Raw genomic sequence first — 21,506 nt, forward strand, 5'->3', positions numbered from 1 at the left:
TTTCCACTGACCACTTTATTTTTATTATTGACAGCACTTTGAATGAAGCGAAGAGTTGAACAAATATGTAAAAGATATTTTTTATCACACATGGACAGTAGGCTTTAAAGATCCCTTTTCTGATCATTCAGGAAAGACACTGTTTCTTTAACAGCTAACAGCATTTGCACGAGACTGGCTACGGCCCGAGGCCTAGGCCTGCGCTCCTAGGGGGAGGAAACAGCCCACTGAGGGGGAGGGGCTGTCGGAGGGGCAGCACGACCCCCAGCCAGCAAGGCAGAGCCAGGAGCTTGCCAGGAGCGGGTGGGTGGGGCAGGGTTAGGGGTCGGGAACAGGGTGGGCACGGCGGTTACTGGGGCCTCAAGAGCATCACTGTGACATTCTCTGCCTTGTGACATTTAAATCAAGTCACTGTAATTCACCAAAGGGGCGGGTGCGTTTGGGTGGGAGTCCCCTTGGTGCCCACGGCTGCGGCAGGGAGACCGGCGAGAGGCAGGCCCCGCCCGTCGAAGCAGGGGTGAGGCTGGGCCGGCCCCGGGGAGCTGAGCTTCTAACACGGAGAGACGGGCTGGGTAACCGTGCGCTGTGGCCAGTGATGGGGGCGGGACACCCGGGCGGAGCCAGAGGACTCACCGGGGATCGAGACGGGCTTGGAGGGACGGTTGGGGTGTGACAGGCAGTGATAGACGCCCCGTGGGCAGCCACGCGGGAGGGCGCGGCGGGGCCGGTGGTGGCCCTCGCCCGCAGTGCCCGACCATGAGGGGAGTCCAGTGTGGGGGGGGCGGGGGAGAGGCTGGAAAGCGAGCTCGAGGTCAGGTGGGCCCGGGGCAAGGAGTTGGCACCTGAGTTGGATGATGACAGGGAACCCTTTCTGTGCTCATTCATTCATTCACTCACTCATTCATTCAACAAAACCCTCCGCCAGGCACTGCCCCTGCGCTGGGCACAGCGCGGTCCCCGTAGGCCCAGCCGTGGGGAGGGCTCCCTTGGCAGGTGACAGCCGCTCAGCCAGGCCCAGCTGGGCCCCCACTGATGACCCAGGGGACAGAAGTACCGTCAGTACCCGGGGGGAGGCTCAGGAAAGTGGGCTGGAGTGGGGGCGGGGGGGCGGGGGGGCGGGGGAGGGACCCCTGACTGGCGGCAGGCCCTGGTCTCTCTCGGCCAGCGTGATCAGGAGTGACGGCGGCTCCCCGGGCCTCCACGCTCAGAGTCCTCGTCCTCCGGCCGCCCTTGCGACAGGTCCCTCAGCTGCTCCTGGGGCTCCCGGTAGATGGACCGACTCCTGCGGCCGTGAGGACAGAGGGACAGTTTGCCCCAGAGAGCTGGGCCCAGCCCCCCTCCTGGCCCACCACCCACACCCTCCCGGCTGCAGAGGGACCCTGGGCTGGAGGGTGGGGCTCCGGGGGGCCAGGCAGCGGCCCAGACCTGTTCCACTCGTGAGTCGAGGGAGTCAGGGGACAGGCAGGAGGGACCCGCCGGTGACAGAGGCCGGTGACAGAGGCCGCAGCCCGCCATCCCGGCACCCACAGGAGCCCCGCCCTGAGATCCACGGGCCGTGGGCCGCGTCGGGGCCTCCCACGCCACTTCAGGGCAGGCTGGTAAGAGGGCCGGCCCGACGCATCTCCCCAACCTGCCCAGCCCCGCGCCCCCAGGCTGCCCCCACTCACGGCCTGGCCTCTTCCTCGCCCTTCGACCGGCAGCAGCAGCAGTAGATCAGGACTCCGAGGAGGATGAGGGCCACCAACACGCCACCAGCAATGCCCGCGTACAGGGCCACGTTCATGGAGGCTGCGGCGGCGGAGAGAGCGGCTGCACCCCTGACTCTGCCGAGCCCAGGCTCCGGGCTGACCAGGCCAGGGGGGTCCCCCACAGCCTCGGCGCCCCGGGTGGCCCCTCCTAGCCCCCAGGGACCCCAGTCCTCCCCGAGCCCAGGGAGCCAGCCCCTGGCTCGGAAAGGCGTGGCCTTGTGGGAACGTGACCGGCCAGGCCTGGGGCTGCTCCTTAGGGTAGAGACACAGACAAGGGCAGGTGGCCCGGCCTCCGTGTCCCTGTGCCCCGGGTTCCCCAGGCCCCGGGGAAGTCCTCAGCCGTCAGCCAGGCGGCCCCTGCTCCAGCTTGTCCCTGAGCTGGTGAGCATCCCACCCCGCAGGATGGGGCCCGGACTGTGCCAGCCGGCTCTGGGCGCGCCCCACCTGCTGATGGGGCCGGTCTGCGCGGCCAGAGCCCAGGCAAGGGGAGCCGCGGGGCCGGCAGGGGCCGGCAGGAGGCTGCGATCCCTCCCCTCCCTACCCCCGCCCCCGCCCTCGACCCCCGGCTGCTCTTACGAGGCCTGACGGTCACCGTGATGTTGCAGGACTCCGTCCCCACCTCGTTGCTGGAGGTGCAGACGTAGAAGCCCGAGGTGTCTGTGGAGATGTTCTTCAGGGTCAAGGTCTGCCCCAGGCCTGGGAAGGAGGACCACCGGGTGAGGAGACGGCGGTGCAGCAGAGCGCGGTGGGGCCTGCAGCTCGCTGGTCGGCCCGGCTGCGGCCCCACCCGCAGTGAGAAGACCCGTCTCCAGGCTGCAGGGCGGGAAACGGGAGGGAGGTACCCCTCCCAGGGGCGTGCAGGGCGGCCGGACATCCCGGGTTTGAAGCCCAGGTCTGCAGCTTGTGCACCGTGGGACAGTGGCCAAGCCCCTCAGGGCCACTGAGCCCTGTTTCCTTAGCTACGACGGCGGTGGCGGCAGCGCCTGGGTCCCAGGTGCTCCCACCGGGGGCGTCTGATGAGCCACCCGTCGCCATCGGCCCAGAACAGAAGGCCGGCCACGCGGCACACACACAGGAGGCGCGATATGCAGAGCGTGTCACACAGAAGGGCCTTCGGTGAGAAGGTGTCACCGTGACCCCCTCACCTTCTTCGGAAACCGAACCTTTGCTGGGGCTCACGCGGGGAAGACCCTGGAAATCTCCATCTCTGATCTCCCGGGGTTCCTGCCATGCGTACTGTGTGTGTGTGCACGTGTGTGAGAGAGTGTGTGTGTGTGTGACTGTGTGTGTGTATGTAGGTGTGTGTGTGGTTGTGTGTGAGTATGTGAGAGTATGTGTGTGAGAGTATGTGGGTGTATGTGTGAGTGTGTGTGACTGTGTGTGTGAGTTGTGTGTGTGAGTGTGGGTAAGAGAATCAGCATGTATGTGTGTGAGTGTGTGCAGGAGTGTGTGTGAGTGTATATATGTAGGTGTGTTGAGTGTGTGTAGGTGTGTGAGAGTGTAAGAGAGAGCATGTATGTATGAGTGTGCATGTATATGTAGGTATGTGAGTGTGTGTGAGAGCATGTATGTATGAGTGTGAGTGTGTGAGTGTGTGTGAGAGAGAGCATGTATGTATGAGTGTGCGTGTGTGTGTAGGTGTGTGAGAGTGTGTGTATACAGGTTTACAGGCAGAGCTCTCGGAGGAGCTTCTACCATGCTAATGAGCGCCGGGCAGTTAGGGGGTAACAGTCTCCTTTTCCTAAACTAATGGAACTTTCTAAAGAGGCAGCTTGAAGGCACCCACGTTGGGAAATGCTGCCTGACCCTGACATCGGGGATGAATAGCCTTCACCAGACCCCCACTATTTCACCGGTGAAACGCAGCCCACCCTTGGGCACACCTCGCGTGGAGGGGAAGGCTTGTTCAGGGTCGAGAGGGGGGCTTCCCTCTCCAGGGTCTGCACCCCCGTCCCTCACGCAAACAGTGGGCGTTGGGACCTGCCCTGGGGTGAGGCGGTGCCACCGGCGCCCCGAGACCTGCTTCGATTCAGGGTTGGGGCTCCCAACCCCTTCTCTAGGGAAGGTCCTAAGTGCGAAAATCAGGCTGAAACTGATGTTTCTGCTGCCGTGGTGACCCCTGGTGGTCGGGAAGGGTGGAGTGCCCCGCTCGCCCTGTTCGACGGACGCCCTCATAGGTGCTCATGGGGCACCCATGCCCAGCCCCCCTGGCCCTTTGCACTGCTTGCCTCCTGCCACCCTGAGCCGGAGGACCGCCCACAGCTCAGCTGACGGGCACCTCTCAGGCCTTGTCCTGGGAGCTCGGGGTGTGGCTGGCTGGAGGACCGCCCACCTGGACCTCCAGTGAGGGGTTCCCACACCGCGGGCGGGCTCCACAGTAACGACAGGAGGGTATTTATGTAGTTTGGGGGTTGGTTTCGGTTTTGTTTCTCCTTGTTTTTCTAGTATGTTTCCTGACCAGAGGCCAACTACCAGGCTGCCCAGGACGAAACCAGTCCCCTGGCAGCTGTAAGCAAACCTTCCTCCTCGGCCCCTGAGCCCCTGGGAATGTGGGGCCCCCCCAGCAGCCCTGGTCTGGTGGTGCGGGGCCGGAGGAGGGGGCGCGTTTGGGGAGGCGGGGTCCGGGGGAGTCCGAGGTGGACCGGCCTGGGGGGTGCATGCGGGGGAACGGGAAATCGCCACCCTCGAGTGGGCGCAGTTGGGGACGCAACCGAGGTCCACGCTGAGACCGCAGCCGGAGTGGCCGCTGGTGACGCCCAGTCCAGAGGCTGCGTCCTGGGGCCGTAGGGCGGCCAGGACACCCGTCCTGTGCGTGTCCTTTGCTCAGAGCTTCCCACGGAATCACCGTCCTCGCTCACAGCCACCCGCGAGCGGGGCCGGTGTGGTTACGAGAAAACGGTGCTTAGGGGGGTGACCCGCGAGAGGTTGCTGTGCCAGCTGCAGGGAGGGGGCGGGGGCGGCCTTCAGGGTCCCGACGGGTCAGCTGGGGCCCGCCCCTCACCCCACCGGCACCCGGCTGCGGTTGGTTACCTGGCAGGCCCACCCGCTCCTGGTTCTGGAGGTTGAAGCTCTTCCAGCTGTACTGCGGGGCCGGGGAGCCCTCCTTCGACTGGCAGGTCAGCTGGATGTCGCTCCCGATCACCGTCTCTCCCTGGATGCCGCACTCTGGCTTGGAGGGTGGCACTGCGTAGGGAGAGGCCGAGGAGAAGGCACAAGTCAGGGGGACCTTGGTGGCAGCCAGCCCCCCCCCCCCCCCGCGGACACACACGGCTGCCTGGTTGGCCCACAGGCAGAGACAGGCACTGCCTAGACGTGAGGCGTGACACTCCAAGGTCCGTCCACCCGGAAACACCGGCCCAGCGGCCTGTCCCTGTCACGGGGCAGCGTCCCCACAGCCAGTATAGAGTCATCGCCTCGTAAAGATGGGGGTACAGGGCGGGGCTCCGGGCCTGCTGGCTCCAGCCCTGGGGCTCCCCCACCAGCCACAGGCTCAGTGACGCAGCTGGGCCATTTCGGGTCCCGTTTCCTGAAGGGACCGCAGACGCTCTGGGAAGGGCCACATGGTGCACTCAGTCACTGCTTCTTTTAAAGGACCCTTAGCAACATAGAAACCACCTCAGCTCCCAGACCACACAGGGCGGGCTGCCTACCCCCGGGGCCAGGGCAGGCCCCTCACCGTGTTCGCTTTGGGGTAAGCACCGCCCCCTTTTCATGCTTCCCCGGTAAAATGCCCTCGTCCTGAGGGGTGGGGGGATGGGAGAGACCCCGGGGGCAGCAGAAGGGCTGGGCGGGGACAGAGGGACAGAGACGGGGACAGGGAAGCCCACAGCGAGGAGGACACAAGAGCGCGTGCCTGACCCGGCCTCCCAGAATCCCCGCAGACCTCCAGTGGGGCCCCCGCCCGGCACCGCACCCGCACGGCCGTGTGGCGTGGTTCATTCTGCAAACCGCATGGGCCCCTCCTGTGCGTGGGGCCCCGCTGGGGATGGGGGTGGCACCGTGAGGGCGTCCCTGTGTTCAGGGGGTCCCGTGGAGGCACCGTGTGGGTGCTTGGACGATGGCAGGCAGGAGGCAAGGCTCGGGGGCAGGGCAGGCACAGTGGAGGGACACGGACGTGGCCCCGGCACGGGCCGTGACCAGGGAGGGAAGGGACAGCACACAGGAGGCTGCAGCGGAGGATGGGGGGAGGGGCGTCCGTCCCCCCGGGCAGAGGGGCGGGTGTGCCCAGGCTCTGGGGAGCATCGGGTGTGCCTAAGACTTCTGGGAGTGTGTGCATGTGGGGGGTGAGCAGGAGGTCACACAGGGGTCAGGGCTGTGCCGGAGGCCGGCTCCTCCACCTCTTTCTGTGCGTGCATGCCCTGCAGGGTGCGGCCCGTTCCCCAGTCAGACTGCGGTGCAGTTCTGGGACGCTGTTCAGAGCAGCCCTCACACCCGCTCCAGGGCCCCCGGAGATCTCGGTCTCCGCTGGGACAGGAGGTAGGTGCCACCTGGATACTTATTGCAGGCAGAGTGATGGGCAAGAGAACAGGATGGGCTCCAGGCCCTGCAAGGCCTGCAACCCCTGCTATGGACACGAGGGGGCGCCAAAGGCCGTGAGGCTGCCGAGCCCGCAGGTGCCATAGGTGTCCCAGGGCCACATGGTTTCCCCGTGGTGACTTGGGACTCCGTGTCCCGCTTCAGTCAGGAGGTCACCCAGCCTGAGCGTGCGGCCACACATAATGAAAGTCCCTTCTGCTTGAAAAGCAAGACAGCCATTTGGAAAGAAAACTTTTTTAAAAGAGAATTTGCTGGATTTCTTAACACACAGTACAAAATTATCTCTCTTTTTTTTTTAGAGCAAAGCGTGGCTTGCGCTGTGTGCCATAACCTCAGATGCAGCGAGGCCCCTCGCCCCTCAAGTTAACTGAAATGCAGCAGCCCTGGGGGGCCGCGGGGGGAGGTGGGGGCGGGGAGGGGGAGAACTGGACAGTCACACCTAGGCGGGGTCCGCTGCCCTCCCCAGCCAGCTCACTGCTGCAGAGGGGAGCGGTTTAAGGGGGAGCCAGAAGGGGGCGGAATCAGGCAGAGGAAGACCAGGCGGGAAGTGAGGCATTCAGCTGGGGGAGCCCGGGCAATGGGAGAATGGCGGCGGGGGGAGCGGTGCCTGCAGGAGAGAAACTGGGTAAAAACGCTCATTGTCCTGGCTCGGTGATCCCTCCCCAAGGAGCTAGTGCCGATGGAAGAAAGTGCTGCGCACCCCCAGCGAGGCGTCGCCACGCCATCGCGGGGAGCTGTGTGGTGGGAGGCAGCCTGGGCGGGCCGTGTGTGCGGGGCGCTCACGGAGCACTGAGACCGCGGGAGGAGTGGGGTGATGCGGACGGGAAAGAACAGAACCGGCCCGTTGGCTGCAAACCCGGGGAGGGCTGGGAGGAAGCATGCACCCTAGCCCAACAGGTGAACGTTGTTCAGTTTCTTATGCGTAAAAAAAGTATTTTTTTATGTGTGCCTTCTCCTCGCCGAGGAGAGGAGAAGTGTTGCTCCTTTGGGGGGGCATCGGTCACAGGGCAGCAGGTGCCCACCGAGGTGTCCCCAGCGACTCTGATGGTGAGGGCCGGGCCTCCTTTCCTGGGGCCTTGGGGACACAATGAAGACACTCGTATGCATGGCGGTTCAGGTTCCTTCAAAGCCACACGCTCCGACAGGAAGTTATTTGCATGAAAAGAACGGTGCCTTGGAGCGTGTTCCAAAGGCGGTAGGACCTGACCGAGGGTGTGGTGTCGGGGTCCCGGGTGGGAGGCGGCATGCGGGGCGTCTGCCGACCGGGAAGGCCTGTCAGGGAGTCCCGGTTCGCCCTTGGCATTGACGGGAGGCCCAGGGGGCGTCCTTGCAGAAGGACGGGGGCTGCTCTTCTCTCTGGGTTAGCGAGTTTGGCGTGAGAGGGGGGACAGGAACCCAGGACGGGCTCTGGATGGAGCGTGGACAGGCCTCCCAGGCTGGCCCGGAGGCCGCGCCCAGTGGGCCTCTTCCTCTGCCCCCTGGCAGCTCCCACGTGACTCAGCGCACCCTTTGGTCTGCAGCAGAGGCGCAGTGCCCCCGCCCTGAGCCGGACGGGCAGACGGACGGATGGACAGGTGACGGGACAGTCTGAGCTCCTGGCCAGGCATTGCTGCCTCGGGCTCCCCCAGGCCACCTGTTCTCCCCGCCCCCGCTCCCTGCCACCCCCGCGGGCCCTGGGGGCCACTCACCGAGGACCAGGAGGCGGACGCGCCCCTTGGAGGTGCCGTCCAGGTCCTTCAGCAGCGACACCGAGCACTCGTAGGTGCCGTTGTCGTCCATGGTGAGCTGGTGGATGGTGATGGAGGCGTCGGACTGCTGGGCATTGCTCGAGAAGTTGACCCGGTTCTGGTACTGGTCGCCGTAGCTGAGACTGTGGTCCAGAATGGTCAGCACGGCCACCTTTTCCTGGGGGGAAGGAGAGACACCACTTGGTCTGCACCCTCAGGGTCTGGCACGGTGCTTCCTCCAGTCGGCCCTGACAGCTCTCAGCCACCCCACCACGCCTGGCCCGGCCCGGACGGACGCGCTGCCGCCGGCCCCAGAGCAAACAGCGCCCGCGGGGGGCACCATCGTGTAACGACCCCTACGTTTGGTGGCTGGGTGGGAGGACTGGGGCGGGCGGGCCGACCTCCGGGCCGGCAGCTGCAGGTGCAGGCGGACGGGTTCCCTGGGTCCCAGCACGGCTGCCTCTGTGGCCTCCCGCATCTCCCGCTGGCCCCGTTTCGGCCCATTGTCTGTTCTCCCTCGCTCAGGCTGCCGGTGCTTACTGAGCACCTACTGTGCGCCAGGCTTGGAGCCAGGCGGCCGCCCTCCGCTTCCACCCCGCTCGGTCTCCTTGAGTCTTGCCCCTGGAGCTTATTTATCCGTCCACACACTCATCGCTTGGGTCAGCTCTGCCTCCGTGCAAACCCCGGCTCCGCCGCCCCCCCCCCGTGCTCCTTCCTTCCTGGGGCGCCCCGCTTGCTGAGGGCCCTTACCGTGTGGCTCCGCAGCAGCTTGTCCCACTGAATCAGCCCTTGCCGGTCAGAGGTGGAGGTGCGGTAGGTGCAGGGCAGCGTGGCGCTCTTTCCTCGGCCAGCCCGGAGAACTTCCTGCGGGGTTTCCACGGAGATGGCCGCCACCGTCACCCAGACTGCGGGGGAAGGGGGAGGAGAAGTGAGGGGCGTGGGCACACACCTCCGCCGGAATGCCTGGGGACATCTGAGCTCCTGCAGATGCAGCCGACCCTCTGCACCTGCGGTCCCAGCCGCACCGCCCCTCCCTGCTGTGCTCGCGCGGGGCTGGGGGAGGACCGGCACAGGACCAGCCCCCCCTCACCCCACACTCCTTGCAGCACCAGACGGGCCTGGCTCCAGCCCCAGCCCACCCCCTCCCCCCATCCTTCCCCGCCCCTGCGCTCCTGACCCAGAACAGTCCCTCAGATGCTTTCCTTCCCGTATCCCTGCACGTCCACAATAACACACAGCGTCTCCGTGGCCATTTGAGGAAGCAGCATTGCGTGGCATTCAAACACGTTTAGATAGGGTTTCCTTCTTTACTAAACTCGGGACCCCGAGGTGCGCCCACCCAGGCCCTCCTGGGCCTGCGCTCTGGCCTGAAGAGTGGGCTGCGGGAAGGGTGCGGGCAGTGGGGCGTGCACTGGGCGCAGCGCGGTGGCTGGCCCGTCGTCAGGGCCCAGTACCTTGGCTACGCTGGGTGTGCGCTTGCATCCTCGGGACCCGCCTCCACCCTCCTGGGCGGTGGCTCCGCAGGCCCCGCCCCCTTGGCTAGAGGCGAATCCCAACGGTGACCCACCAGCCCCCCTGAGGGCTCTCAGGAAGGGGTACTGTTCGCCAAGGGCTGTAACCAGAGAACTGGTCGGTTCTAGAGCTCCTAGGACAGCGTGCGACAATCGCTCCCTGTTCGTGGGTTTGCGAGGGAACAGATGCAAAGGGGTGGCTGGGAAAGAACTCAGGAAGGAAAGGAACAGCCCCCCCCGCCCCGGCATGTGTGGTGCTCCCGATGAGCTACTGGTAAGCCCGAGAAGGCTCCTTGAAGGCGGGTCCGGCCCCCCGAGGCACCCTGACAGGTTCCATAATCCTGGATGAGAGTTGATACTTTGTGCAAGAACTTCAGGCCAACAGCCGTCCCTGGGGGTCCTCCGTGGCCAAGGCCACGCCCTCCGCATACACACGCACACGCTGACACGCGCAGTACCCCCTTGTTCCCGCTCCACTGGCGTCGCAGGCCTGGAGGCCCCGGCGTTTTGGCCACCAGCCTCCCCGCTGCGTCGGGGGTGAGTCCGGGCCGTCCCCCACCTTTTCCATCGGCTCCCCATTCCCAGCTCCACCGCCCTGGTTTCCTCTTCTGCGGGACCTTCGTCCCCCTCCCCCGAGGGTGGCACGGGAGCCCCAGTGGGACATCTGAACCACGATCACACAACTAAGAAGTGGAGGAATTCTAGAAATTTCTAGAGCCTTCCAACCACCTCCATTTCCACTTCCTTGCACAGGTCGATGTTGGGCATCTTTGTCCCGCCGCCCAGAGCCACCCTCCCGCCCCCCACCCCGCCTGTAGCTGCAGCCCTCTCATCCATTTGCCCCCCTGGAGCTGTGTCCGTCATGCTCCAGAATGTTCCTTCCTCCTCCCCTCTCCCTGGGCTCCTTCTTGAGGCTGAGCTCCTCAGTGCAGTGCTGGCCTTGGGGGGGAGGGGAGCTGGGGGTGGCCAGGGTACAAGTTGGAACAGCAGGTGCCTTTGCCCACAAGGAGGACTCAGCGCCTCCCCGCGCCGCCGCCGTTCGCAGAGGAAGATGTTTTGGGTGCAAATGTTGTCTGAGAGAAAATGCCCAAACTCTCCCAGGCAGAGCCGATGGCTGTCCTTCCTGCTGCCCGCGGCCCGTGAGTCCCTGCGCCCTGACTTCTCGCTCGTGAAGGTGGGAGGGGGGCCCGGGGCATGGCCACCGGAGGCCTCAGCGTCCTCACTGCAGAGCGAGGGTCCTCCTCTCTAGCGCAGGCCGTCGGGAGGGTCGCTGACTTAGCGCACGCGGCGTCCACGCCCGTCCGGGCCCAGGGGCCGCACCGACCTTCCATGTTACCCGGCCCTTGCCCTCGGCCGCGCGCCGATCCCTCCCCTCCGCCTTCCCGGGCTCTACCCCCTCCCCCCCCCCACACACACACACAGCACGGGCCCCGGCATGTGCTCCTTCACAGCCAACGCACGAGTCACAGAGAGTCCGGGCTCACAACGCGGGTCGGATGAGCCACCAGACACTCGGTTGCAGGCCTCAGCCCACAGATTGCTAGAAAATGCCCCCCCAAATCAGATCACGGAGACCCCAGGAGCCCCAGCAAGGGGAAGCCCCACGGTCGCTGCTGAAGGACTGAGGCTCGTTAGCGAGATGCTGAGCTGTCTCCCGAGAGCGGCGCGAGAGTGATGCACCTTGGAGGGTAATGAAATGCCTGACGATGGCCCGGCTGCTTGAGGCGCCCCGGCGCGTCCTGGGGACCCCGGGGAGCGGGCAGTGATGGCTGCACTCAGGAAGCACGTCTGCTGGGAGAAGCCACAGTCTCCGGAGGGGGGGACGGTGCCGCCGGCCAGGAGGGCCCCGCCTGCCCCCCCACCCCCACACACACACTGGACACGTGCTCTGGTGTTGGGAAAGTGCTGGTCTGGCGGGGGGGGGCACTTCACACTCGCAGGTGGGTTTATCCTGACCCCCACCCTCGCACGTGGCCTCCGGGGGGGCTCCAGCTGGCCCCTGAGGGGGGAGGGGCGAGACATCAGCACGTACTTGTGGGACTTTTTCTTCAACGTGGATCTTAGGAACCTGCCGATGCTGATCAACGCGATGACCTTTCCCGACGGCCCTGGGTGAGGGCAGGGCACCGGGAGACCGGCCCCAGGTGTGTCCACGCCCCGCCCCCTCTGGGAACCCACCAGCAGCAGCCCCGCCCCCACCGCGCCGGCTTCTCCTGTGTCTGGTTATTTAGTTTAAGTAGCGTTGGCGTGCGGTATTACGTCAGTCTCGGGCGGACAGTGTAGCGATTCGCAACTTATGTGCCTGACGGTGTGATCGCCGCCCCAAGCCCAGCCGTCCTCTGTCACCACGTAAACTCGCTGCAATATTGTCGACCGTAGACCCCTTCACCTTCTTCACCACCCCCCCGCGTGCCCCCGCCCCTCTGGCAGCCATCGCTCGGGTTGACCTCTGAGTCGGTGAGACTGTTCCTGTTCTGTTTGGGGGGTGGGTGTGTGTGGAGATTCTGCGTGGAAGTGAAATCCTGGGGTATTTGGATTTGACTTTCCCCCGATGACGCCTTTCACTGAGCGTGACGCCCTGGAGGTCCAACCCCGTGGTCACAGATGACAAAAGTCCGTTCTTTTTCGTGGCCGAGTAATATTCCACTGCGCATGTGTGCATGCCTTCTCTGTCCGTTCGTCTGTGGGTGGAAACCCGCGTGGCCACTGCAGCTCGGCTGCCGTGGAAATGCTCCTTGGACACGAGGGCGCAGAAGTCGATTCGAGTTGGTCTTTCCGTTTCCTGCCGGCTTTGTGGGGCCACTCGAGGCCGTGCCTTCCCCACACGCACGGTTCCTGGGGTGATGGGGGAGCGGGGGGGGGGCTCGGGCCTCCTCCCCTCCCCAGATGGTGCCCCTTCCCGCCCCAAGCTGCCGACGCAGAGCCGGGTGGTGACGCGGCCCTGGCGACTGAGTGGCTCCCGGCACAGTCCCCGCCCAGAAGCCCTCGGAGGTGGCTGTCCGCCAGCGTCCACCTGGAGCCTCGACGTGGGTTAAACCAAGTGTCCAGGTCAAGTGTGCGGGGAGAGGGCAGGGGCTGCGGGGGGCCAGGATGGCAAGGGACAGGCTTCCCGAGGGGGTGGGACTTGAAGTGGCCCCCGACAGATTCAGTTCACAGCACTGACCGTGGGGACCAGAGGGGCCGGATCAGGATGCAGGACCGTGCAGGCACACGGCCCCGCCCACCTCCGGGTCGTCACGGAGGGAAAGCGTATTCCAGAGGAAAACAAAACAGACCCGAACGCAGGGTGGGTGACAGTGGTCCCTGGGTCCTGGGGTCGTGGGGCGGTGTGGCGTTTCTTCCTGGAGCAGCTGTGGTTTCTGAGTGCCCCGACACGCAGGGGGGGCAGCTTGGGCCGCAGGCGGGCAGCGCGGCAGCCGGCTCCACAAGGCAGTGGCCTTCCACAGGGGCTGGGGCCGCTGGAGCGGGGACACCCCGGCATCTTGAGGAGGTCCCTCTGGTCCCCACGGGCACAGAGGCGGAGAGGCACGAGTGGGCTTGCGGGCCGGAGCTCCTGAACGGAGACACTGACAGTGGAGGAGGGGCAGGTGGAGAAAACCCCCAGCCAGAGGGGGGGAATGGGGGGGGTCAGGGCATGGCTGGAGGACGGGCCTGGCCCTCGACGGCTGCCCCCTGAGCCCGCATGTGCAGACGGGGGTGAGTCGGCGGGCAGGTGCAGGCGGCGAGCTCGGCCGGGCGCCCTGCCCTCCACGCCTCACGCCGGACTCCCGTGGACTTTGTGACGGTGCTCGGTGGGGGCGTCTCCCTGCCGCCGCGCGGCGCCGGGTGTTTATGGCTGCGCTGACTCACCGGGGCAGAAGACAGGAGAGCGGCCCAAAGGGCACTGGGTGGCCGTGGGCAGGGCGGCGCCTCGGGAAGGAGGCCGGTTCCGAGGCTGACAGCTGGGGCCCTGGGCAGGGGATCCCAGGACGGCCCCAAGCCGGGCTGGCAGAGAGGGGACAAAGCCTGAGCACTGCCAAGGTCGGGGCCACCGGCCTGCCCTGCCCTCCAAGCCCAGCCGCACCTCCGCTGGCTGTGTCTGCACGAGGCTGCAGTTCACGCCAGCGCGGGGGGCGATACCCGGGGGCTGCGAGGGCACGCTCGTCCTTTACCCTGCGGGACAACTTATTTCCCCAACTGTCCGTCTCACCCGCCGGCCCCAGGAAGGGGCCCAGGAAGGGATGTTTGGGTGGAAGCCAGTGAGGTTGGGGAGTGAGGCTGGGAGAGAAGCAGGGGCAGCCTGGGGACGGGGACGGGCAGGAGTGCCTCCCTGGTGGCCACCCAGCAGGTGGCCCGCGGGCCAGGGCCGGTGCGAGAGGCGGGGACCCGGCCGGCGGGGACGGGCACAGTTCTGTGCTCGTGGCGTTCTGTCCTCTGGGTGCGGCGAGCGGTGGTGAATAAGTAACCACCGGAAACTGCCCCGAAAACCTTTATGGCAGCAAGTGTGACACATCGGATGACGGGACAGAGCAGAGGGTGGGGGCGGTGGCGGCGGCTGCCCTGACCAAGGAAGGGCCTTCTGAGCTGGGGTGGGGAGGGAGAAGTAGGAGCACGGGTGAGCTGGGGGAGGAGAGGGCGGGTGCGTTCCAGAAGCCGGCACAGCCACGGGCGGTTTGGGGGAGTGACCCCCGTTGTGATGTCCCGGAGCCTCTGACTGTGGCGCCCAATATGTGAACGGGCCAAGGACAAACATCAAGGTGGTTTCGGACAAATCCTGCCACCTGCCTCCCCCCGCCCCCTCGAGGGTCCCCTACAAAGCAACTTAGAGGTCACAGCCCTGCCAGCGTGGCCAGATGGAGCCCCCGGCCCTGCCCCCACTCCACCGTCTGCCCCCTGTCCCAGGCTCCGCTCCCCGGGGCATGCGGACCCCTCAGGTCGGAGGTTCGAGTGCCCCACCTCCCGCAGCACGGGCGGCAGTGTGACCCCGAGCTGCCAGCCCCCTGCGGAGGACCGGCCTCGAGTCCCCACGGCGACAGGGAGCCGGCTGCACATCGGAGCCGCCCGGGCCTCTCCTCCACAACCAGGGAGCCTGCTCTCCACCTCCGAGTCTGCCTCTGGTTTGCTCGTCAGTTCGGCTGGGCCGTCAGGTCCCACACAGGAGTGACAGGAGTGAGGTCACACGGTCGTGTCTTCCGCCGCCTGGCTTATGTCACTCAGCGCAGTGCTCTCCAGGCCCGTCCGCGCTGTCGCAAAGGGCGGGATTTTCTTGTTTTTCATAGCGGAGTAGAATTCCGTTGTGCAAACGTCCCACAGTTGTTGTATCCACTCATCTAGTGGTGGGCACTTGGGCCACTTCCACTCCTTCGCTGTTGTGGATAACGCTGCAGTGACATGGGCTGCCGACGTTCCTTCAAGTTAGTGTTCCGGTTTCTTCGGATCAGTTCCTGGAAGTGGGATCACTGGGTCATACGGCAGTGTCATTTTTTATTTTTTTGAGGTGTCTCCACACTGCTGTCCGCCGTGGCTGCCCTGGCCTGCATTCCCACCGACGGTGTGCTGGGGTCCCCTTTCTCCACACCCCCGCCAGCTCTTGTTGTTTGCTGGGTTGTGGGTGACACCATTCTGGCAGGTGTGAATGCTATCTCACTGTGGTTTTAATGTGCGTCTCTCTGATGGTCAGTGATGTTGAGCACCTTTTCATGTGTCCATTGGCCGTCTGTACGTCCTCTTTGGAGAAGTGTTTATTCTGGTCCTTTGCCCGTTTTTGAAATTGGATCCTTTGGGGTTTTCTGGTGTTAAGTTCTGTAAGTTCTTTATACATTTTGGATACTAACCCCTTATCAGATGCATCGGCTAATATGTTCTCCCATTCAGTGGGCTGCCTTTTTAGTCTGTGGATGGTTTTCCTTTGCTGTGCGAAACCTTTGTAGCGTGACGTCGTCCCATTTATGAATCTTTTCTTTTGCTCCCCTTGCCCGAGGAGATGTATCAGATGAAACGTTGCTATCGGAATCACATTAAGCACCTTCTCTGCCCACGGTGCTGTAAACTGGAAATCAATCGCATGAAGAAAACTGAAATACATACAAAGACGCAGACACCAGACAACACGTCATTACACAGTGAGCGGGTCCCCAAGGAGATCCAGGAAGAAATCAAGACGCCTCGAAACACACGAAAATGAGGACGATGACCCCCAATCTGGGGGACTCGGGGAAGCAACCCCGAGAGGGGAATCGATAGCATGACAGGCCTATCTCAAGAAACAAGAAAGATCTCCAATAAACGGTCTACCTTCGCACTTAAAGGAGCTTGACAAAGAACAGCAGACGGAGCCCAGCGTGAGGAGAAGGAAGGAAATAATAAAGATCAGAGCAGAAATAAATGGAGTCTTTAAAAAAAAGGTACAAAAAACCAATGAATCTAAGGAGCTGGTTCTTGGAAAAGATAAGCAAGATCGACAAAACTTTAGCCAGACTCGTTAAGAAAAAGAGAGAGAGCACCCGAATAAATAGAACCGAAAATGAAAGAGGGGAAGTAACCACCGAAACCAAAGAAACACGAGGGACTGCAGGCAAATGCGTGAACCACCCCAGGCCAGCCAAGTGGACAGCCTGGGCGGGACGGGTGCGTCCCCAGAAGCACACAGGCTCCCACGACCGAATGAGGAGGCGTCAGAGCACGCGGACAGACGGATGACACCTAATGGAAGCAGCAATCAAAAAACTCCCCAAAGTCAAAGGCCCTGGACCGGTTGGCTCCGCAGGTGAATCTCACCAAACATTCCAAGAAGAACTCGCACCTCTCCTTGCCAAACTCTCTCAGAACATTCAACAGGAGGGAAGACTCCTAAGCTCGTTTTACGAGGCCAACCTTATCCTAATTCCAAAACCAGATAGAGACACTGCAAAGAAAGAAAAGTACAGGCCGATATCCCTGATAAACACGGGTGCTGAAGTCCTCAACAACACATTAGCAAACCGGACACAGCCGTGCAGCAGAAGATCACACCCCACGATCAAGTGAGATTTATTCCAGGAACGCAAGGCTGATCAGTAAGTAGCTGTGACACACCCCACAGGGTTGTTTTTAAAGTCTCTAGCCCACTGCCTTTTGTCTGCGTCCCTCCTTATTATCTGACGTGGTGCCTTCTCCCGCCCCAAAGCCCGAGGGGCCCTAGGCCCCTGCTCCTCAGCTCGGTGTCCCCCTGCCCAGCACGTCAGCCGCGTCTGAGTGACGTCTGGGCGAGTTCACGTGGAGCAAGGAAGGGGGGCGGAGGCCCGGAGGTCTGCCCGGAGGTCTGCTCGAACCCAGCTCAAACTCCACCTCCTCCGGGAAGCCCTCCCTCATGTCCCAGCCCCTTCCACTGGTGTCCTCTCCTGACGCGTGCTGGGGAGGGCCACCTGGTTGCTTTCAGGGCTGACCTTTGAAGGCCTTCATTGCTGGCTTGCACCGGACCGTGGCCAGTTCTCCCCTGAATGTTTTCACTCGGCAAACTGGCCTCACGCGCAAGCTGGCCACCAGGCCTGGGTCCCTGGAACCCTGTGCCCCAGCCCCTTCCTCTAGGGTAAGGTGGGGGGCGAAGGTCGGGGCATGTGGTTGTGCTCGGGGTTGGGGGGTGGAGGGAGGGGCAGGGGTGGGAGCAGAAGACATGCTGCTTCTGACCACAGGCCCGAGGACTGGGCCCCCCGGCCGAGGCTCCCCCACCGGGGTCCCCTGCCTGCTCACGGGAGGGGCGGACTGGACCCCTCCCGGCAATGCCGGGCTGGGGCCGCTTTTCTCTCTAAGCTGGGTGAGCGTTCCCTTTCTTTCCTTTGGGGTTTGTTTTCTGAGCCAAAATCCTTTGTTTTTACCCACCCGAGGGCCACAGCCGGGCTGCCAGTGCAGGGGGGTGGGGGGAAGGCCGGCCTGGCGAGCCCAGCGCCGGGCGGAGGGTCCCTTCCTCTCCCGCCTGGATCTGGCGGCTGCGTGTGTCCCAGACCCTTGCCCCTGCGGCGCCCTCTCAGGCTGCGCGTCCAGTGAAGGGCCGTCTGGATAAAGGCACGGACCACCCGGACCACCCGGACCCCATAGCCTGGTCACCAGGCCCTGTGGCCCCCAGTCTGCTGCACCGCCGGGCGGGCTTGAGCCAGCCTGAGCGAGTCGGCCTTTCCCAGACCTGTTCCCAAGCCTGGACCCAGCCCTGCTCCAGCACCAGGCTGCCCTCCACCCAAGGGCCCCACGGCCGGGCACTGACAGAGGGGGGCGCTGGGGCGCAGGGGGGCTGGGAGGAGGTCCCGGGTGCACAAGTTGAAGGGGGAGCTCCGTCTGGCCAGCCTCCAGGTCCGGCGCTGTGGCTGGGGACTCCGGCTGTAACCCTTCTCCTCCCTCCTCCCTCCCCAGGTCCCCGGGGCCTTGGGGGCTCCTAAACGTCAGGCCGCTGGGGCTCCCCATTGGTGCCAAACCCAGCACACGGAACCCGCCCCCGGAGTTCCCACCCTGGTCTCCCAGCTTCCCTCCCCCGCTTTCCTTCCTGCTGTGCCCAGGGCCCCAGCGCCAAGCCTCCCATCCTGACCCTGGGCACCACGCGGGCCCCTCATGGGGGCTGGGCCATTGAGCACGTGACGATTTGGCTGGCTATGGACGACTGTCTGGTTTCAGTCCTGCGGGGTTCCCTGTCCTCCGAATTTTCAGGGACCAGAGCGTCGGAAGGCTGAGGGGCGTGGGCTTCCGGAAACGGCTTATCTAGTCTCTGTCGTTGCTGTCGAAGGGTTGAGTCCTGCTCTGGGAATGGTGTTGGGGAGTCGAAGTGTCTTTCTGCCTCAGTTTCCCTCTATGTGTACCAATGCTGACACTCGTAACATCGCCTCTTTCTCCGGTTTGCACAAAGGTTAAAATCCCAAGCAGGGACTGTGTTCGAATCCATGCATCCTGGATTTTGCAGGACACACTTAATTTCAAACCCTTCAGCCCCATTGTCAGCCAGATCTTGTGTCTGAACCTGCGTTCTATCTGGGACCAGAAAACACGGTCTGGGAGGATTCACGAGTTCTTCCTCCCGGAGCGGGCCGGCGTCTCACTCACTAACATGCGCACGAAACACCACTCTGATCCTGGGCTCCGGACCGGAGCCTGCCCTCGGAGCGACGGGAAAGGTCGTCCTGCCCAGCAGGAGCACAGCCCCGTCCCCTCCCCGGGCGGCTCCGGGAGAACCCCCACCCCCGGGCCCCGGACGGGCAAGGGGCTACTCACCTGCGCACAGCACGCCCAGCACAGGCTGCGCCCTCCCCGCCATGCTCTCGCTTCCTCTGGGCCCCGAGCCCACCCTGGAGCTGGCGGTAGCCGGGCGGGTCTGTGCTGACTCCTGAGCGCTACGCCAGCCTCTGGCCCGACCCAGAGGTTGCCTGTGGTTTCCTCCTATTCCTGTTCCCACAGACCCGCCCGGCCCGCGCACCCCAGCCTCACTCGGATTGGCAGGTGAGCTCCCCTGGGGGCGGCGCTTGAGTTGTACTTCCTCCCCCACCAAAGGTCCCCAAGGGGAGCCTGTCCACCGCCCCCGAGAACCAGCCTCTCCCTGCCTTTTCCGCACTCGCCAGAGGTGCAAAGTCCCAGGCGTCTCACCCAGGTGTGGCTCCTCCTCCAACGGACAGGAAGCTGCCGCTGGTGATAAAAAGGGAAAGGGTCTCAGGGAAGGGTCTGAGACCAGGGCAGGAGTGGGGTTGCCCGCATCCGAACCACCTCCAGGCGCCGTATGATCCGTCCCTCTGATTTCTGCCCCATCTGTGACGCTTCCACCACGAGGGGACGGAAGGTCTGTCCCCGCGGAGCGCTGGCCGTCTGGCCATGTAGTCGCAGAGCGCAACTTTGAAAAACCACGGCCACCTGGTCTCCAGTTGCTTGGGACTCTCCCAGTTTTAAGCCCGAAGTCCCGGGAGCCAGAACTTCTCTGTCCGGCAAACTGGGATGGCTGGTCATCGGCTCCAGAGTCCGAGTCCTGGGGGGACCATCGCCTGGGAGGGGTACAGGGCCCCTCCTTAGGGCGAATGGGGACATGGGCGGGTGGTTCTCTGCAGTCCAGATGGGGAGCTGCCTCTCGGAGACGTGACGTGACGTGGGCGCCCCCGCAGCTCCCGCCGAGAGCAGTCTCGTGTTTCCCCTCGTGCCTCTCATCAGCGGTCTCGATGTCACTCTGCAAGTTCAACGGTGGGGGGGCCCTCAGTCCCCTGTCCTCCCGGGCGGTCCCTCCTTACCAGTTGCCTCTCTTGTTGTGTTAGCTCTCCATGTAGCCCCCGCCTCCCTCCCACCACCCCTTCCCTGTGCTGGGCGGTCACCCGGGGCCTGGCCCTGCCGGATGCCCCCTGCCGCCCCTCCCCGCCCCTCCCTGCCCCATTCCCACTGTTGGCAGAAATAATACAAGCGGAGCCACTAAATGGCACCGAAGCTGCCGCCCCGGAGGAGCCGTCTTGCACATCTGATGCCTCAAACATTGGATGAAAACACGGCAAAAGGACCTCGGCCGGGGCCTAGGGCAGCCGCGTGTCCCAAGGAGCTGCCCGCGAAGAGAGCGCGGAAGCAGCTGTTCTGACTGCTGAGCGAGAATGTGAGACCCTCGTAGAATCAACACCCCCGTGCCGTGCGCGCGCGGCTCCGACAGCAGAGCTGCTCTTCCGTCGACGTCATTGTCCCCCCCCCTTCCCAGGAGTCCCCCCCCCCCCCGCCTCTGCCTCCTTGCCGGACCCCGTCTGGGCGTCCGCCCGGGTTAGCGCTTCCCGCACGGCGGTTCTCCCTGACCTCCGGTGCGCGCTGGTCGCCTCTCCCTTCCAAAGGCCTTTTCATTTTCGAATCAACGTGATCCACACTGCGCTTAACAATTTGCCCTAGGAGGGTTCCCCGGGAAATTCGTTCATTAAGAGAAAATCACCAAAGCCCACCACGCGCCAGGCGTGATGAGGTCCCCGGGCAGGGGTGGCGGGAGGGGGTGACCTGGGTGCCAAGCGGCACGGGGCTGCCCTCCGCCCAGTTCCTTGCCAACAGGCGGCTTCTCGTAGCGTTTACTCGACCGCACGCACACGGGAGGCGGGCCTTGTGGCGGCGACAGAGGGGGAAAGCGAGTCCCCTCCCACTGCTGTCTCCCCGCCAGCCGGTCCCACTCTGCGGGGCAGCCGCGGTTCCCGGTCTCTCCACGGCTCCTGTGTGCGTTTATGATCTAATGTACATGCCAGGGCTTGTTCTGCGACACAGCCTACCTCCCACAACACGCGCCCTGCACTCCGACCCAGTTGGACGCCTCCTCACACTCAGGAGTCGTGTGTCATCGCCCCCCCCCCCCCCGCCACCCTGCACTGCGTCCGCGCCATCCCCTCCGGGACTCCTGTCCCCACGGGGTCTGCTGTCGGAACCCCCCAGCTTGTCCTCTGAGAGCCAGCCCTGCGTCCGGGAGCCCACTCCAGCCCTCTCCAGCCGGGCTGGCCGCCTCCCGCCCTCAGCTCCCGCCGCACGCCGGGGCTCTCGCGGGGCGCGGAGGGCACTCTCTCTGCCTGGTGCTTGAGTTATTTTTGACCCGTGTCTCATTCCTCCTGATAAGACAATGAGCGCATTCATGTCTTCAGCCAGTTTTTCGTGATAGCGTGTGTGTGTCAGGGATCATTCCACCTAGCCAGGAAAAAGGGCCATGTGAAGTGTGCGACTGTGCCGTGGCTTACCCGGATCAAGGACAGTGTCTGGCACATAGTAGGCAATCAGCAGATACCTATGAATGGGAAGGCAAATGGCTGGGTGGGTGAGTGGGTGCGTAGATGGCTGGGTGAATGGCTGGGTGAGTAGATAGGTGGGTGGGTGGGTGTGTGGGTGGGTGAGTGGATGGGTAGGTGGGTGGATGGGTGGGTGGGTGAGTGGGTGGGTGGATGGATGGGTGGGTGGGTGGGTGGGTGGATGGGTAGGTGGGTGAGTGGGTGGGTGGGTGGATGGCTGGGTGGGTGGGTGGGTAGGTGGATGGGTAGGTGGGTGAGTGGGTGGGTGGGTGGGTG

The 21,506-nt window shown here is 64.2% G+C and overlaps 1 protein-coding gene across 2 annotated transcripts; it reads right to left on the reverse strand.

The window, feature by feature from the left end:
* On the reverse strand, window positions 1-20,418 carry GPA33 (glycoprotein A33). 2 transcript variants are annotated; one of them, XM_045838820.1, is made up of 8 exons: window positions 20,272-20,418; window positions 19,102-19,669; window positions 8,762-8,916; window positions 7,973-8,189; window positions 4,779-4,931; window positions 2,325-2,444; window positions 1,668-1,788; window positions 1-1,282 (listed from the first exon to the last, which is right to left on the reverse strand). In XM_045838820.1, the coding sequence occupies exons 1-8, from the start codon at window positions 20,314-20,316 to the stop codon at window positions 1,171-1,173; spliced, it is 1,491 nt and encodes a 496-aa protein (XP_045694776.1). In that variant the 5' UTR covers window positions 20,317-20,418; the 3' UTR covers window positions 1-1,170. The 2 variants fall into 2 exon arrangements, with proteins under 2 accessions (XP_045694776.1, XP_045694777.1); XM_045838821.1 differs by lacking the exons at window positions 19,102-19,669; window positions 20,272-20,418 and adding an exon at window positions 18,733-18,895.
* Window positions 20,419-21,506: the final 1,088 nt, after the last annotated feature.

The sequence above is a fragment of the Phyllostomus hastatus genome, unplaced genomic scaffold, assembly GCF_019186645.2.
Source record: "Phyllostomus hastatus isolate PE091 unplaced genomic scaffold, TTU_PhHast_1.1 phas_contig_283, whole genome shotgun sequence".
Taxonomy (NCBI): Eukaryota; Metazoa; Chordata; class Mammalia; order Chiroptera; family Phyllostomidae; genus Phyllostomus; species Phyllostomus hastatus.

Bases quoted from the DNA above. Each gene is read 5' to 3' on its own strand.
- GPA33 (XM_045838820.1), bottom strand. From the start codon at position 20,316: ATGAAAAGGCCTTTGGAAGGGAGAGGCGACCAGCGCGCACCGGAG. The intron at 19,670-20,271 runs GTCAGGGAGAAC...TTGAACTTGCAG, and splicing joins GCGACCAGCGCGCACCGGAG to AGTGACATCGAGACCGCTGA. The intron at 1,283-1,667 runs GTGAGTGGGGGC...TCACGGCCGCAG, and splicing joins GGCGAGGAAGAGGCCAGGCC to GAGTCGGTCCATCTACCGGG.